The following is an 18,121-nucleotide window of genomic DNA, read 5'->3' as shown; positions in this document are numbered from 1 at the left end:
TACTGTACCTGCCTTCTCTCCATACACCCTGATCCCTTTAGCCACAAGGGCCACATCTAACTCCCTCTTAAATATAGCCAATAAACTGTGGCCTCAACTACCTTCTGTGGCAGAGAATTCCACAGATTCACCACTCTCTGTGTGAATTTTTTTTTTCTCATCTCGGTCCTAAATGACTTCCCCCTTATCCTTAAACTGTGACCTCTTGTTCTGGACTTCCCCAACACCGGGAACAATCTTCTTGCATCTAGCCTGTCCAACCCCTTAAGAATTTAGCTAGAGATACTAGAATCTCTCAGCCTGAAGAAGGGTCTCCACCAGAAACGTCACCCACTCCTTCTCTGCAGAGATGCCGTCTGTCCCGCTGAGTCACTCCAGCATTGTGTGTCTACCTTTGCTGGAATCTTGAGTCAAATGCAGGAATGCTGGAATAATTTAACAGATTGTTAAGGGCTTGGACACGCTAGAGGCAGGAAACATGTTCCCGATGTTAGGGGAGTCCAGAACCAGGGGCCACAGTTTAAGAATAAGGAGTAAGCCATTTAGAACGGAGACGAGGAAACACTTTTTCTCACAGAGAGTGGCGAGTCTCTGGAATTCTCTGCCTCAGTGGAGGCAGGTTCTCTGGATGCTTTCAAGAGAGAGCTAGATAGGGCTCTTAAAGATAGCAGAGTCAGGGGATATGGGGAGGAGGCAGGAATGGGGATGATCAGCCATGATCACATTGAATGGCGGTGCTGGCTCGACGGGCCGAATGGCCTACTCCTGCACCTATTGTCTATCGAAACAGGCCTTTGTTAGCTGTTGTGTTTAAGAAGGAACTGCAGATGCTGGAAAATCGAAGGTAATAATAATAATAATAATAATATATTTTATTTATGGGCGTCTTTCAAGAGTCTCAAGGACACCTTACAAAAAATTAGCAGGTAGAGGAAAAACATGTAAGGGGAATGAAATAAATAGTAGAGACATGACTAGTACACAAAGTAAAGACAGAATTCAATTCAAAACACAATACGAGGCAATTAATGCACAGATGAGAAGGGAGGGGGACGTTTCGGGCCGAAACGTCGCCTATTTCCTTCGCTCCATAGATGCTGCTGCACCCGCTGAGTTTCTCCAGCTTTTTTGTGTACCTTTGTTAGCTGTTGTCTAACTCAGCGGGTCATAGGAAAATAGGTGCAGGAGTAGGCCGTTCGGCCCTTCGAGCCTTGTGGGCAGCACCTGCGGAGGGGGACGGGCAGGGAGGGAGGCGACGTTTCAGGTCGGGGCCATGGGAGGATATGGAAAGGGGAAGCCGAGGTGGGGAGGGAGGGAGGGAGGGAAGGGGTGACCTACACGTGTGTGGGAGTGGCTCCTGAATGTTGCAAACTTGCGAGACGTGTTTGTAACACCGCATCCGGATACAAGCATCGACTGGACCTGTGTGAGGGTCCGGAGAATGAACCGGGAACCGGATCCTGGCGGCGATCACTGCAGGCCAAGGAGCAATTAGACTTTGGACATCCTTGAAAGAGGAGCGGTGAAACTGATTAGATATTAACATGGGCTGGAATGACTGAGTCTGTCATTATCGCCCCTCCTTCCTCTCTCTCTCTTCCCTTCCTCCTGTCTCCCCTTCCTCTCTCTTTCTCTCTCTCTCTCTCTGAAATAAGATAAGTTGTTCGGCAGATTCCAGCCACAAGTTTTTTTTTTAAAGGTTTCCTACTTCCCTGTTTGACAATCATGTTGCGGCGCCAAGGGAAGCGGCTAGGTTTCTGTCTGAGCGAGAAAAAAAGGAAGAAATTAAATGTTCTGGTCTTCGTGGAGCTGTGCAGGTGAGTCGAGGTTTGCTTGGTTGTCAGAGATGCAACGCCTTGTAAGTCCTGGTCACTGTCCTGCGATCCCTGACGTGAATATCGTATAAATGTGCAGGAAGGAACTGCAGATGCTGGTTGACGGCAAAAAAATGCTGTAGTAACTCAGCGGGGCAGGCAGCATCTCTGGGGTGAAGGAATGGGTGACATAGAAACATAGAAAATAGGTGCAGGAGGAGGCCATTCGGCCCAGCACCGCCATTCATTGTGATCATGGCTGATCGTCCCCAATCAATAACCCGTGCCTGCCTTCTCCCCATATTGATTCCACCAGCCCCTGGATCGAGAGCCTTCTTCACCCATTCCTTCTCTCCAGAGATGCTGCCTGTCCCGCTGAGTTACTCCAGCATTTTGTGTCTATCTTCGATTTAAACCAGCATCTGCAGTTCCTTCCTGCATCTAAATATTACAAGTGCTCTTTTTGTTTTAGAAATGGTCTCACTGGCTTTCTGTGGGTTCAGATGGAGTTTTGTTTTAATGTTCCTTTTCCATATTGGGTGGGCAACGATTTATATAGCGCACACTGACCCTTCGGCACACAGACCCTTCGGCCCACCAAGTTCATGCTGACTGCCCTGTTTCTACGCTGGCTTTTTCACGCAGAGAGTGGTGAGTCTGTGGAATTCTCTGCCTTGGAGGCCGGTTTTCTGGATACTTTCAAGAGAGAGCTAGATAGGGCTCTTAAAGATAGCGGAGTCAGGGGATATGGGGAGAAGGTAGGAACGGGGTACTGATTGTGGATGATCAGCCATGATCACATTGAATGGCGGTGCTGGCTTGAAGGGCCGTATGGCCTACTCCTGCACCTATTGTCTATTGTCTATTTCTATGCTAAACTAAACCAAAATCTTTATTTTGCCTGCCACCCAGACAAATACCATACATACCTACAATCAAGTAGGTAGAGCAAAGAGGAAGATGCAGAATATAGTTGTCAACATTGTAGCGCATCAGTTCCATGTGTGTGTTTGAAGATTTTACACATCTTTCATTCATTTGTTCTGTATAGCTCTCTACCTCACCATCTATATCTCTAGTTTCCCTTTCCCCCTCACTCTCAGTCCGAAGAAAGGTCTCGACAGGAAACATCACCTATTCCTTTTCTCCAGAGATGCTGCTGCCTGGCTTGAAGGGGTGGTTTCTGTTTTGTCTGCCTGACACTCTGACTCAACCATCGACCTCCAGTCTAAGATGAGCGCGTGATTCAGGGGCTGAGCTCATTCCTGATGGATTTGGTAACTAACCGCTGGCTCAAGGCTGGTTAACAAGTGAAGCACTTCATAGCTTCACTTCAAGTTCAAGTTGTTAGTTTCGATGAAGTGAGCCGCCCTGATTGAAAGTTTCATGCAAGTCTTTGGTTTTTTTTCAGGAATAGGGGAATTGAAGTTGTCCAGGTGAGTATAGATTTGATTCTCCATTCCCTGTTTGTGTGTGTGTGTGTGTGTGTGTGTGTGCGTGTGTGTGTGCGTGCGTGTGTGCGTGTGTGTGTGCGAGTGTGTGTGTGTGTGTGTGCGTGTGCGTGTTTGTGTGTGCGAGTGTGTGTGTGCGTGTGTGCGTGTGCGTGTGTGTGTGTGTGTGTGTGTGTGTGTGTGTGTGTGTGCGTGTGTGCGCGTGTGTGCGTGTGTGTGCGCGCGTGTGTGCGCGCGTGTGTGTGTGTGTGCGCGTGTGTGTGTGTGCGCGTGTGTGTGCGTGCGTGTGTGTGCGCGTGTGCGCGTGCGTGTCTGCGTGTGTGTGTGTGCGCTTGTGTGCGCGCTTGTATGTTTGCAAAAATACACACATGTAAATTTGTACATATGTAGTTGTATATACCATGTTCAAGTAGCAGAGAACATGTTCTCCAACATGTAACATGAATACCTCTTGCTCTCCGGGTTCAGTCGCCATCCTGATCATTAAATTTGGTTTGAAACACTCTACGAGGTCGGAGATCCAATTGCAGCTGTGACCAGAAAAAGCCAGCAATGTTGTGTTAATGTACAGCGGTGGAAAATATAGCTGGGACAAGTTGATTTGCTCACTGGCTATAGGGGGATGTTTGACCATTGGACACAAGCCTACTCAAACTTGAACCCTGTACCCTGTACGGTACAGCACGAGAACAGGCCCTTCAGCCCACAATGTATGTACTGTTACATGATGGCAGCAGAAGCCAAATCACCGGATGGATTTAAGAGAGAGTTAGATAGAGCTCTAAGGGCTAGTGGAATCAGGGGATATGGGGAGAAGGCAGGCACGGGTTATTGATTGGGGACGATCAGCCATGATCACAATGAATGGCGGTGCTGACTCGAAGGGCCGAATGGCCTCCTCCTGCACTTATTTTCTATGTTTCTATGATGCCAAGTCACCATTGAGACATCACTGGGTTCTCTTCAGATCGGTCAGAGCAAGACTAGAAGAGTGAAAGTCTACAGCTATTTTCCAGACTTCTCAGCCCCACAGAGTTTTAGAAATGTTTTGCAAACTTGCACTTGAAGTTTAACTGCTGCTGTTGTTGTTGTGTAGAAAAGTGCACAAGCTCTTTGTTCTTGTAAGCTCCCACATATGGTTAGGCTGAAGATGTTTACAGTGTAATGGGGAGAGAAAATGAAGGGTGGCTTAAGTAATGTTGGTAAAATGCTTGCACTTGCCTCTTCAGGTTGGTGAGCAACCAGGGTTAAAGTAAGACCCCAAGTGTTGGAGTAACTTGACATAGTTTTGGAGTAAAGTGTTGGGGTCGGGAGGCGCAGCGGTAGAGTTGCTGCCTCACAGCGCCAGAGACCCGGGTTCGATCTTGACTACGGGTGCTGTCTGTACGGAGTTTGTACGTTCTCCCCGTGACCTGCGTGGGTTTTCTCCGGGTGCTCTGGTTCCCTCCCACACTCCAAAGACGTGCAGGTTTGTAGGTTAATTTGCTACGGTAAAATTGTAAATTGTCCCTAGTGTGTGTAGGTTAGTATTAGTGTGCGGGGATTGCTGGTTGGCACTGATTCATTGGGCCGAAGGGCCTTTTTCCCCCACTGCATCTCTCAACTAAAACCAAAAATAGATATGATTGTTGAGAGTTTATGTAACCTCTACTGCACTCTGTCCTCAGTTATTGTCCTGGTGTCAGGGCCAGTGGTCCATGTCAGCTGCTGCTTCAGTCTAGGAGGTGAATGACCCTGTCTAACAAAGCTGTTGCTCTATGCCCCTTAGACTCTCCATCCAGCTACCTCCCTTCTCTGACCTCCTTATGCCTCCAGCAGTTGCTGACGTCGAGGACACTGGAGAGAAACAAAATTGCTGAGGCTTTCAGCCTGAATAAAAAGTCTATGGTCTTCAGGGATACTGCCCGACAGTAATATGTAGGAAGGATCTACAGAAGGTCACCCATTCCTTCTCTCCAGAGATGCTGCCTGACCCGCCGAGTTACTCCAGCTTTTTGTGTCCATCTTCGGTTTAAACCAGCATCTGCAGTTCCTTCCAATACATTATGTATGCATGTGGATATGTATGTAAGTAAGTAAGTGAGTTTATTGGCCAAGTATTCACATACAAGGAATTTGCCTTGGTGCTCCGCCCACAAGTAACAACATGACACACAGTGACAGTTACGAATGACTCAAACACTAAACCCGGGTCGACAGATGGCACAATGGGCTAAGTGTTCGGCTGGCAACCGGAAGGTAGCTGGTTCGAATCCCGCTTGGAGTGCATACTGTCGTTGTGTCCTTGGGCAAGACACTTCACCCGCCTTTGCCTGTGTGTGTGGATGTAATTATGTGAAGCACTTTGGGGTCAATGCAAGTTGACTAAAAATGTGCTATATAAATAAAGAAATTTAAAAAAAAAATTTAAACATTAATAATAATAAAACATTAATGATAAAACACCATTGATCAAGCAAGTGAACCAACAAAATACCAGATCAATGGGTGGCTACAGATTTTTGGCTGTTGAGTAGAGCAACTACTCGTGGATAAAAACTGTTTTCATGTCTGGCTGTGGCAGCTTTGACAGTCCGGAGTCGCCTTCCAGAGGGAAGTGATTCAAAGAGTTTGTGGCCAGGGTGAGAGGGGCCAGAGATGATCTTGCCCGCTCGCTTCCTGGCCCTTGCAGTGTACAGTTCATCAATGGAGGGAAGGTTGCAGCCAACGACCTTCTCTGCTGATCGGACGATTCGCTGCAGCCTCCAGGTGTGGTGCTTGGTGGCCGAGCCAAACCAGACCATGATGGAGAAGGTGAGGACAGACTCTACGATGGCCGTGTAGGAAGGAACTGCAGATGCTGATTTAAATCGAAGATAGACACAAAAAGCTGGAGTAACTCAGCGGGACAGGCAGCATCTCTGGAGAGAAGGAATGGGTGACGTTTTGGGACGGGACCCTTCTTCAGACTGAGAGTCGGGGGAGGGGGGAGGTGAGGTGTGAGCATTTTGTGCCCAGATCACCAATATCTTGTTAATGCAGTTATTGTTTTGAAATGACGTTTGTTTTTTTATTCTCTGGGTTCCTGCAGATTGACTTGACCAAGTCCATCGAGGACCAGGGTCCATTTGACGTGATCATCCACAAGCTCTCTGGTCTCATGGTGGAGGCTGATCGGGACCATTCGCGATCTCAGCAACTCCTCCAAAAGTTTCAGGTATCAGCCCCAGCCTTGTGCTCTCACAGTGGGCCGTGACCAGCACTGAGGCGATTCGGCCCATTGCTTCTGTGCTAGCCCTCCACTCACATCCACGCTCCTGCTCGCTCCTCCCCCTCTTCAATTTTTCTAGCAGCTAAATAAACATCTAACTCTTCAATTTTGTCCTCATGATTTCCCCTTAACCTTTGGAACCTGCAATTAACGTTGCTTAGGTTTAGTTTAGAGATACAGCATGGAAACAGGCCCTTCAGCCCATCGCGTGCATGCTCCAAATCTGGTCTCCAAATCTGAGGAAGGACATTATTGCCATAGAGGGAGTGCAGAGAAGGTTCACCAGACTGATTCCTAGGATGTCAGGACTGTCTTATGAAGAAAGACTGGATAGACTTGGTTTATACTCTCTAGAATTTAGGAGATTGAGAGGGGATCTTATAGAAACTTACAAAATTCTTAAGGGGTTGGACAGGCTAGATGCAGGAAGATTGCTCCCGATGTTGGGGAAGTCCAGGACAAGGGGTCACAGCTTAAGGATAAGGGGGAAATCCTTTAAAACCGAGATGAGAAGAACTTTTTTCACACAGAGAGTGGTGAATCTGTGGAACTCCCTGCCACAGAGGGTAGTCGAGGCCAGTTCATTGGCTATATTTAAGAGGGAGTTAGATGTGGCCCTTGTGGCTAAGGGGATCAGAGGGTATGGAGAGAAGGCAGGTACGGGATACTGAGTTGGATGATCAGCCATGATCATATTGAAGGGCCGAATGGCCTACTCCTGCACCTAATTTCTATGTTTCTATGTTTCTATCATCGATCACCTGTTCACACTAGTTCTATGCTATCCCATTTTCTCACCCACTCCCTACACACCAGGGACAGTTTTACGGGGGGCCAATTGACCTACAAACCCGCACGTCTTTGGGATGTGGGAGGAAACTGTAGCACCCGGAGGAAACGTTGTACTTTTGCATTCTGTCACAAAATAAACACTGACAAAACCACATTGAATGTGTAGGAAGGAACTGCAGATGCTGGTTTACACCGAAGATAGACACAAAATGCTGGAGTAACTCAGCGGGACAGGCAGCATCTCTGGAGGAAAGGAATGGGTGATGTTTCAGGTCAAGACTATTCTTCAGACTAGGAGAGTTAGGGGAGAGGGAGTCTAGAGATATGGAAGGGCAAGTTGTGAAAATGGCAGATCTAAGCAGACGCTGATAAGGAAATGTAGAACGGTTCATTGTCAGCTGAGGAGAAGGCATTACAATATGTAATATTTAACTGGAAGGACAGTGAAACTAGTCAGAGAACTAGGGTGTGGGCGGGACGGAGAGAGAGGGTTACTTGGAAGTTAGAGAAATCAATATTCATATCGCTGCCCAAGTGAAATATGAGGAAATTGGCTTATTAATCAGCATTACATTTTATTCTCAATGTAACGCAAGAGGAAATCCTGTTTTTAAAATTCTAAGTTAGATAATGTTTTTCATTCCGCCCACCTCCGTCAAACCACAGAATGGGAACTGATCAGGTCTGCAATTAGGCAAGGAGGATTGGTTCATTGTTAACGCAACCAGCGGCATCACAGGGGCGCAGCGATACAGTTTCCGCCTCACAGCGCCGGAGACCCGGGTTCGATCCAGGCCTCGGTTGCTGCCTGTACGGAGTTTGTACGCTCTCCCCGTGACCTGCGTGGGTCTTCTCCAAGAACCTTGGTTTCCTCCCACACTCCAAAGACGTGCAGGTTTGTAGGTTAATTGGCTTGGTATAAATGTAAAAATTGTCCCCAGTGTGTGTGTGTGTGTAGGATAGGGTTAGTATGCGCAGAGATCGCTGGTCGGCGCGGACTCGGTGGGCCGAAGGGCCTGTTTTCACGCTGTATCTCTAAAGTAAACTAACATGGAAGGAAGTGAATCTTGGCATCCTAGAAATGCTCAAAAGGGAACTGCAGATGCTGGTATATCGAAGGTACACAAAATTGCTGGGGAAACTCAGCGGGTGCAGCAGCATCTATGGAGCGAAGGAAATGAAGGGTTTCGGCCCGAAACGTTGCCTATTTCCTTCGCTCCATAGATGCTGCTGCACCCGCTGAGTTTCCCCAGCAATTTTGTGTACCATCCTAGAAATGCTGCCTGACCCGCTGAGTTACTCCAGCACTCTGTGGGTTTTCTCAAAGAACCTCACTGGCTCTGCCATTTTGGGACATCCCCGATTTTTCTCAGTGACTCTAACAAACGACAGCGTGGGAATCGGGTCCCTTCGGCCCATCGAGTCCCCGCTGACCATGGATCACCCGTACACTAGACCTATCCTACACACACTAGTGACGATTTGCAGAAGGGACAATTTACATTTATGTCAAGACAATTAACCTACAAACCTGCACGTCCTTTGGAGTGTGGGAGGAAACCGGAGCGCCCGGAGAAAACCCATGCAGTCACAGGGAGAATGTGCAAACTCCATACAGACAGCACCCGTAGTCATAGAAACATAGAAACATAGAAAATAGGTGCAGGAGTAGGCCATTCGGCCCTTCGAGCCTGCACCGCCATTCAATATGATCATGGCTGATCATCCAACTCAGTATCCTGTACCTGCCTTCTCTCCATACCCCCTGATCCCTTTAGCCACAAGGGCCACATCTAACTCCCTCTTAAATATAGCCAATGAACTGTGGCCTCAACTACCTTCTGTGGCAGAGAATTCCAGAGATTCACCCCTCTCTGTGTGAAAAGTCGGGATCGAACTCGTGACTCTGTGAGGGATGAACTTACTGCTGCTCCACTGTGCTGCCCTGATGTTACGAAAGGCACCGTATTAATGCAGTGTTCAAGAAGGAACTGCAGATGCTGGAGAATCGAAGGTAGACAAAATTGCTGTAGTAGTCTGAAGAAGGGTTTCGGCCCGAAACGTTGCCTCTTTCCTTCGCTCCATAGATGCTGCCTCACCCGCTGAGTTTCTCCAGCATTTTTGTCTACCACCGTATTAATGCATACCCTTAACTACAGTTTGACATCTTTTTTGTCCCAGGATTATGTCGATTCCCATCCCCGGACAATCCTGCTGGATCCTCTGCCTGCCATGCACCGGCTCTCTGACCGCTTTCAATCCTACAAGCTCATTCAGCAGCTGCAGAGCCTGGACCAAGGTGGGTTTGACTGGACACCATCTGACCACGCACTCTCTGTGATACCAATCTACAGGAGTGCCGTTTGGATAGAACACACTGGGACTCTACCGCTGCCCCCCCTACTTGTGATGCTGATGCTGACTCTGTGTTTGTAATCTGCCCCTGTAGACCAACACTTCTGCAACCCTCCTTATCTGGAGCTGTCCAAGGGAAGTCCAAGCGAGATCCTGCATCTGATCCGACAACAGAAGTTCTCCTTTCCATTTAGTGAGTATCTGTTCGTTCACAATAATACAATACAATATTTTATTCCATGTCATTTAAACCTCAGTGAGGCTCAAACGAAACTCCGTTTCCACGGCCGTACAAACACAGACAATTCCTACAAGACATACACACAATTCAATTTACGCAAACATCCATCACAGTGAATCTCCTCCTCACTGTGATGGAAGGCAAAGTCTTTTCTCTCCCCTGCTCTCCATTCCTCTCCCGATGTCGAAGCCCCAGGCGGGCGCTGGAATGTCCCGCGGCCATTAAAGCCGCACCAGGCGATGTACGGTCCCGCTCCGTGTGTCCATAGCTTCCCCCACCTCCTCCCCTTCCATTATGCCCCTGTCCCACTTAGGAAACCTGAATGGAAACCTCTGGAGACTTTGCGCCCCACCCAAGGTTCCCGTGCGGTTCCCGGAGGTTGCAGGTGGTTGCCGGAGGTTGCAGGTAGTGGAAGCAGGTAGGGAGACTGACAAAAACCTCCGGGAACCGCACGGAAACCTTGGGTGGGGCACAAAGTCTCCAGAGGTTTCCGTTCAGGTTTCCCAAGTGGGACAGGGGCGTGCAGTACCTCCCTAGTGGAATAAAACTGGGTGGAAAAAAGCTCCTACCTTCCACTACCTACAACCTCCGGCCACCACCTGCAACCTCCTGCAACCACCTGCAACCTCCGGCAACCACCTTCAACTAACATCGCAACCGGCTTCGACTAAAAAATGACCGATTTTTAAAACGGCAACCTATTTTTAGTCGAGGCCAGTTTTGATTTTTTTTAAAATAATCGCCGGAACATAGAAGAAGCCTCGACTACACGGAAATCACTTTCGACCATTAGGGAGAGTGATCAAAACCACCTGCAACCTCTGGGAACCTCACGGAAACCTTGGGTGGGGCGCAAGGTCTCCAGAGGTTTCCGTTCAGGTTTCCTAAGTGGGACAGGGGCTTAACCCCTTACTCTTAAACAGTGGCCCCTGGTTGTGGACACCCCAACGTCGGGAACATGTTTGGACTCCTCTAGTGTTGGACAGTTTAGCTCTGGGATAAATGTTCTGACTGTCTACCCTATCTGTGCCACTCAGAATTTTTTCAGTTCGGAGATACAGCATTAATTGAAAGTAATTTCTGATTTCTTCTCCTGCAGTCTGCAAAACCAGGGTTGCCCAGGGTTCGAGTTCCCACAATGTGAGTAGAGAAACAGCACTATGGTCCTGCGTACATTCACAGTCATGCCCCTGTCCCACTTAGGAAACCTGAACGGAAACCTCTGGAGACTTTGCGGCCCACCTAAGATTTCCGTGCGGTTCCCGGAGGTTTTTGTCAGTCTCCCTACCTGCTTCCACTACCTGCAACCACCTGCAACCTCCGGGAACCACACGGAAACCTTGGGTGGGGCGCAAAGTCTCCAGAGGTTTCCGTTCAGGTTTCCTAAGTGGGACAGGGGCATTACCTACCCAAGGCAACCTTCCCCAATCTTCCCCTGTGCTAAATGAGCTCAATGGATGTGGAGAGGATGTTTCCACTAGTGGGAGAGCCTAAGAGTTTAGATTAGTTTAGAGATACAGCGTGGAAACAGGCCCTTCGGCCCACCGAGTCCGTGCTGACTCGCGATCCCAAGCTTTAGCGCGATCCTATGTTATTGTTACATGCATACTCCGTACAGACAGCACCCATAGTCAGGATTTAACTCGGGTCCCTGGCGCTGTGAGGCACCAACTCGACCCTCTGAAGGACGTTGCTTTAGGAAGATGAGGAGGAATTTCTTTAGTCAGAGGGTGGTGAATCTGTGGAATTCTCTGCCACAGATGGCTGTGGAGGCCAAGTCAATGAATATTTTTAATGCAGAGATAGACAGATTCTTGATTAGTACAGGTGTCAGGGGTTACGGGGAGAAGGCAGGAGAATGGGGTTAGGAGGAAGAGATGATTGAATGGCAGAGTAGACTTGATGGGCCAAATGGCCTAATTCTGCCTTTGTCACACGAACTTATGTGCCCTTTTAGCCATGGGTGAACCATTACAGGATGAGCAGCAGAAGTTCCAGAAGCTGGCATAGTCTAGATGGGACGAATGGCCTTCAATGTTATGAAATATGACGAGGTGGCTCATCTCACAGGGCAGTTTGGGATGAACAGTAAAATGTCTACAATTCCAGATATCCCCCCCCCCCCCCCCCCCAAAAAAATGTGTCTGTGGATTTGAATGTTTGATGTGCAGAATGGCCCCACGTTGACCTATCATGCTCATATTTGTGAGTATCGACTTGTAGAGATGAGAAAATCATTTTTCACACAGAGAGTGGTGAATCTGTGGAATTCTCTGCCACAGAAGGTAGTTGAGGTCACAGTTCATTGGCTATATTTAAGAGGGAGGTAGATGTGGCCCTTGTGGCTAAAGGGATCAGAGGGTATGGAGAGAAGGCAGGGATGGGATACTGAGTTGGATGATCAGCCATGATCATATTGAATGGCGGTGCAGGCTCGAAGGGCCGAATGGCCTCTACTCCTGCACCTATTTTCTATGTTTCTATGTAAAAATGCAGGTTCCTATTTTTCCGCAGATGGCTCTTATCTTCAGTGAAGATGGCTTGCGGGACATCAGCCTTCCCTGTGTGCTACAGAGTTTCATCAATCACAACGCTGTCCTCTACAAGGTCTTTGTGGTCGGGCAGGCACACTTTGTGGTTAAGAGGCCATCTCTGAGGAACTTTGCAATTGGGAAATCAGGTTAGTTCATTCAGCTGGTACACAAAATAGCTGGGGAAACTCAGCGGGTGCAGCAGCATCTATGGAGCGAAGGAAATAGGCGACGTTTCGGGCCGAAACCCTTCATTCAGCTGGTCTGGTGTAATTCAATAGACAATAGGTGCAGGAGGAGGCCATTCGGCCCGTCGAGCCAGCACCACCGCCATTCAATGTGATCATGGCTGATCATCCCCAATCAGTACCCCGTTCCTGCCTTCTCCCCATATCCCCTGACTCCGCTATCTTTAAGAGCCCTATCTAGCTCTCTCTTGAAAGCATCCAGAGAACCTGCCTCCACCGCCCTCTGAGGCATTGAATTCCACAGACTCAACACTCTCTGTTTCCTCGTCTCCGTTCTAAATGGCTTACTTCTTATTCTTAAACTGTGTGTGGCCCCTGGCTCTGGACTCCCCCAACATTGGGAACATGTTTCCTGCCTCTAGTGTGTCCAAGCCCTTAACAATCTTATATGTTTCAATGAGATGCCCTCTCATCCTTCTAAACTCCAGAGTGTACAAGCCCAGCTGCTCCATTCTCTCAGCGTATGACAGTCCCGCCATCCCGGGAATTAACCTTGTAGTCCCCGTTGTTGTTGAGATGAAGTGGTTTCAATAGGTTGGGACTCTATTCCCTGGAGCGCAGGAGGATGAGGGGTGATCTTATAGTGGTGTACAAAATCATGAGGGGAATAGATCGGGTAGACGCACAGAGTCTCTTGCCCAGAGTAAAGGGAATCGAGGACCAGAGGACATAGGTTTAAGGTGAAGGGGAAAAGATTTAATAGGAATCTGAGGGGTAACTTTTTCACACAAAGGGTGGAGGGTGTATGGAACAAGCTGCCGGAGGAGGTAGTTGAGGCTGGGACCATCCCAACATTTAAGAAACAGTTAGACAGGTACATGGATAGGACAGGTTTGGAGGGATATGGACCAAACGCAGGCAGGTGGGACTAGTGTAGCTGGGACATGTTGGCCAGTGTGGGTAAGTTGGGCCGAAGGGCCTGTTTCCACGCTGTATCACTCTGTGACTCCATGTGCGTGAGTCTTCCACGTTAGGTTTAGGTTCATTATTGTCACTAGGGTGGCACAGCGGTAGAGTTGCTGCCTCACAGCGCCAGAGACCCGGGTTCGATCCTCACTACGGGTGCTGTCTGTACGGAGTTTGCACGTTCTCCCCCTGACCCTGTAGGTTTTCTCCGGGTGCTCCGGTTTCCTCCCACACTCCAAAGACGTGCAGGCTGGTAGGTTAATTGTAAATTGTCTCTAATGTGTAGGATAGCGTTAGTGTACGGGGATCGCTGGCCGGCACGGACCCGGTGGGCCGAAGGGCCTGTTTCTGCACTGTAATGTCTAAAGTCTAGAGTGTACCAAGGCACAGTGACAAGCTTTATGTTGTATGCTATACAAAGAGATATACCAGATATACCATAGATTCAAGTCAAACTCAAGTAAAGTGGATAGAACAAAGGAAGATACACAATGCAGAGAATAGTTCTCACCATTGTAGTGCAACTGTTCCTTAGACAAAGCCCGATGCCCTTATTGGGGACATTAGAATTGAACGTACGTCTTTGGCGTGTGGGAGGAAACCGGAGCATCCGGGGAAAACTCGCGGGGAGAACGTACATAGAAACATAGACAATAGGTGCAGGAGAAGGCCATTCGGCCCTTCGAGCCTGCACCGCCATTCAATATGATCATGGCTGATCATCCAACTCAGTATCCCATCCCTGCCTTCTCTCCATACCCCCTGATCCCTTTAGCCACAAGGGCCACATCTAACTCCCTCTTAAATATAGCCAACGAACTGTGTGGCCTCAACTACTTTCTGTGGCAGAGAATTCCACAGATTCACCACTCTCTGTGTGAAAAATGTTTTTCCTCATCTCGGTCCTAAAAGATTTCCCCCTTATCCTTAAACTGTGTGGCCCCTTGTTCTGGACTTCCCCAACATCGGGAACAATCTTCCTGCATCTAGCCTGTCCAACCCCTTAAGAATTTTGTACGGTTCTATAAGAAACTCCATACAAACTCCGTACAGACAGCATCCCATAGTCGGGATCGAACCTGGGTCTCTGGCGCCGTGAGGCAGCAACTCTACCGCTGCGCCACCCTGTGCAGTGGGGTTGAAGAAATTGATAGGACGATGTTATTCTTGAACCTGGAGGTGGTGGAGGTGGGGCTGCTCTACCTTCTAGTAAGATGCTCTTGATCATCTGTCCTCTCTTTGGCCAGCGTTGGGTCTCTATCTCCTGATGTGTGGGTTGGTGTCTGACTGTAGCTGAGAGCAGGCATGGGCCAATCTGTGGGTGGTTTAACAAGCGTGCAGGTTGGTGGTGGTGCGGGGGGAAGAGGGAAGATGGTTTACGTTTGGTTTCTCTTCCACAGATCGGCAAACTATATTTTTTAATAGTCACGAAGTTTCGAAGCCGGAATCTTGTTCTCACCTGACGGAGGTAAGCCGGTGACTCGATCTCATTCTCATCTCCGCGGGTGCGCAGCGGGTAGAGCTGCTGCCCCCACAGCGCCAGAGACCTGGGTTCAATCCTGACCACGGGTGTTGTCTGTACAGAGTCTGTACGTTCTCCCCGGGACCTGCGTGGGTTTTCTCCGGGTGCTCCGGTTTCCTCCCACACTCCAAACACGTACAGGTTTGTAGGTTTAATTGGCGTGGTATAGATGTAAATTGTCCCTAGTGTGTGTAGGATAGTGTTAGTGTGCGGGGATCGCTGGTCGGCGCGGACTCGGTGGGCCGAAGGGCCTGTTTCCATGAACTAAATTAAATTAAACTCTAATCTAAAAGACAGGCATTAAATTCTCACCAACATTCAACCAATATTTCCCCCTTGTTGCTGTAGGCTGGCACAGTAGTCCAGCGAGTTAGATGCTGACCTCGGGTGCTGTCCATGTGGAGTTTGCACGTTCTCCCGGGGACCGTGTTGGTTTTCTCCGGGTACCCTGGTTTTTCTCCCACGTCCCAAAGACGTGTGGGTTTGTAAAATAATTGTCCCCGAATGTGTCGCGAGAAGGTCAGAAAATGGGAAACTAGTGTGAACACGGGTGTGTTGGGATACAGTGTGGAAACAGGCCCTTCGGCCCATCCGGTCCATGGTGACCAGCGATCGCCTGCATACACTCATATGGTCATAAGGAGTAGAATTAGGCCATTCGGCCCATCAAGTCTACTCCGCCATTCAGCCATGGCTAATCTATCTCTCTCCTGCCTTCTCCCCATAACCCCTGCCACCCGCACTAATCAAGAATATATCTAACTCTGCCTTAAATATATCCACTGACTTGGCCTCCACAGCCTTCTGTGGCAACGAATTCCACAGATTCACCACCCTTTGACTAAAGACATTTCTCCTCATCTCCTTCCTGAAAGATACTAGTTCAACCTTGCACTCTGGGGACAATTTACAGCAGCCACTTAAGCTACAAACCTTTGTCTCTGATACTTCCCTCAATAGCCCTTGCCTTTTACCCTGTTCCTGTCTCTTTCTTTCTGCAGAGGGATGAATGGGGGGAGCAGCCTAGTGGCCCGTCAGATGGGATCATTCAGTCCATCAGCCGATGTCTGCAGGTGTCGCTTGGGCTGTCCCTATTTGGCGTTGACATCATCATCGACAGCAAGACTGGCAAGCTGGCCATCATTGACATTAACGCCTTCCCAGGTTCGTTCCCCGTCCCCGTCCCCCTGGGCTCTGTGGCTCCCCCCCGATACTTGCCGCTGACTAGAACGCGCGCAACCAAAGCCTTTCCCTGTCCCTCGGTTTCTGGAATCTGAGGGGTAACTATTTCACACAAGGGGGTCAGGGTGACAGAGTTGCTGCCTCACAGCGCCGGAGACCCGGGTTCGATCCCGACTACGGGCGCCGCCTGTACGGAGTTTGCACGTTCTCCCCGTGGGTTTTCTCCGAGATCTTCGGTTTCCTCCCACGCTCCAAAGACGTACAGGTTGGTAGGTTAGTTGGCTTAGTGTAAATGTAAAATAAATTGTCCCTTAGAACGCAAGAAAAAGCTTTTTGCTCAACACGTGAAAATTATAAACTCTTCGACCCCAATTATTTTCAACTGGCGAGCCATTTTCAGATGGGCCACTTACTCTTTGTCCTTGCTCTCTCCCTCTGCCCCCCACCCACCCTCACCTCCCCCCCGCATCCCACAGGATACGAGGACGTTCCCGAATTTTTCGAGGCCCTTTTGGACCACGTTGAGACGCTGCTGCGGGAACGGGAAGGGGAAGGGAACAGCGACGCTGGGAATACGGGAGACGGGCAGCAGGTTCCTCGGCTCCGGTGCCAGATACCCCCGGACAACCCACGGAGGGACTTGGTCCCCAGGAGCCGGGCAAGGGAGACCTGGGTGGCAGAAGGCGGCACGGTGGCGCAGCGGTAGAGAGTCGCTGCCCCCCAGAGGCCCTGGTTCGATCCTGACTACGGGCGCTGTCTGTACGGAGTTTGCACGGTGACTTTTCTCCGGGTTTTCCGGTTTCCTCCCACACTCCAAAGACGCACAGGTTTGCAGGTTAATTGTTTTGTGGTGAAATTGTAAAACTTCTCTCTGGTGTATAGGATAGCATTAATGTATGTGGTCGGCACGGACTCGGTGGGACTTTTCACTTGAAGGACTTCATTCTGATCGTAGCAACAAGTTCAGTTCAATTACGTTTATGTTCACCTGCAGCGAGTTACAGTGAAAAGCTTTTGTTGCGTGCGAAGAACTGCAGATGCTGGTTAAAAAACGCAAAGTGCTGGAGTAACTCAGCAGGCCAGACAACATCTCTTTGGGACTTGTTGGCAGGGAGCGACCAAGTGTATAGGAGAAATTCGCATTTCTATAAGAGAAACATAGAAAATAGGTGCAGGAGGAGGCCATTCAGCCCTTCGAGCCAGCACCGCCATTCATTGTGATCATGGCTGATCGTCCCCTATCAATAACCCGTGCCTGCCTTCTCCCCATATCCCTCGACTCCACTAGCCCCTAGAGCTCTATCTAACTCTCTCTTAAATCCATCCAGTGGCTTGGCCTCCACTGCCCTCTGTGGCAGGGAATTCCACAAATGCTGGAGTGACTCAGTGGGTCTAGAGCATTTGTGGAGAGCAAGAATAGGCGGCGTTTTGGATCTGGACCCTTCTTCAGACTGAATTATCAATCTGGCGAAGGGCCTCGACCTGAAACATGCCGATCCATGTTCTCCGGAGATGCTGCCTGATCTGCTGAGTTACTCCAGCACTCTGTTTCTTTTGTAAACCAGCATCTGCAGTTCCTTGTTTCAAGAATCAAGAGAGTTTATTGTCATGTGTCGCTGATAGGACAATGAAATTCTTGCTTTGCTTCAGCACAACAGAATATAGTAGGCATGAATACTTGTTTCTATATTTCTATAAATGTTAACACTAATGCTCTGTAGCTAATGAAGAACTGTGGGTGAGGAGAGAGAGTTTGGGGGGGGGTAAGAGAGTTGGGGGGGGCGAGAGACTTGGAGGGGAGAGAGTGGTGGGTGGGGTGGAGGGGGGGG

The 18,121-nt window shown here is 49.1% G+C and overlaps 1 protein-coding gene across 1 annotated transcript; it reads left to right on the top strand.

Annotated features, from left to right (window-relative positions):
• Positions 1 to 1,360: 1,360 nt before the first annotated feature.
• On the top strand, positions 1,361 to 17,016 carry LOC116967687 (inositol-tetrakisphosphate 1-kinase-like). Its single transcript, XM_033014277.1, has 10 exons — positions 1,361 to 1,817; positions 3,226 to 3,250; positions 6,336 to 6,461; positions 9,489 to 9,606; positions 9,757 to 9,855; positions 11,003 to 11,043; positions 12,418 to 12,583; positions 14,989 to 15,056; positions 16,112 to 16,274; positions 16,769 to 17,016. Exons 1-10 carry the CDS (start codon positions 1,726 to 1,728, stop codon positions 16,996 to 16,998), a joined length of 1,128 nt encoding a protein of 375 aa, XP_032870168.1. The 5' UTR covers positions 1,361 to 1,725; the 3' UTR covers positions 16,999 to 17,016.
• The last annotated feature ends 1,105 nt before the right edge of the window (positions 17,017 to 18,121 follow it).

This window comes from Amblyraja radiata, chromosome 41 (genome assembly GCF_010909765.2).
Source record: "Amblyraja radiata isolate CabotCenter1 chromosome 41, sAmbRad1.1.pri, whole genome shotgun sequence".
In the NCBI taxonomy this organism is placed as follows: Eukaryota; Metazoa; Chordata; class Chondrichthyes; order Rajiformes; family Rajidae; genus Amblyraja; species Amblyraja radiata.
The sequence above is the reverse complement of the archived record's forward strand: the minus strand, read 5'-3'. Positions and strand labels throughout refer to the sequence as shown.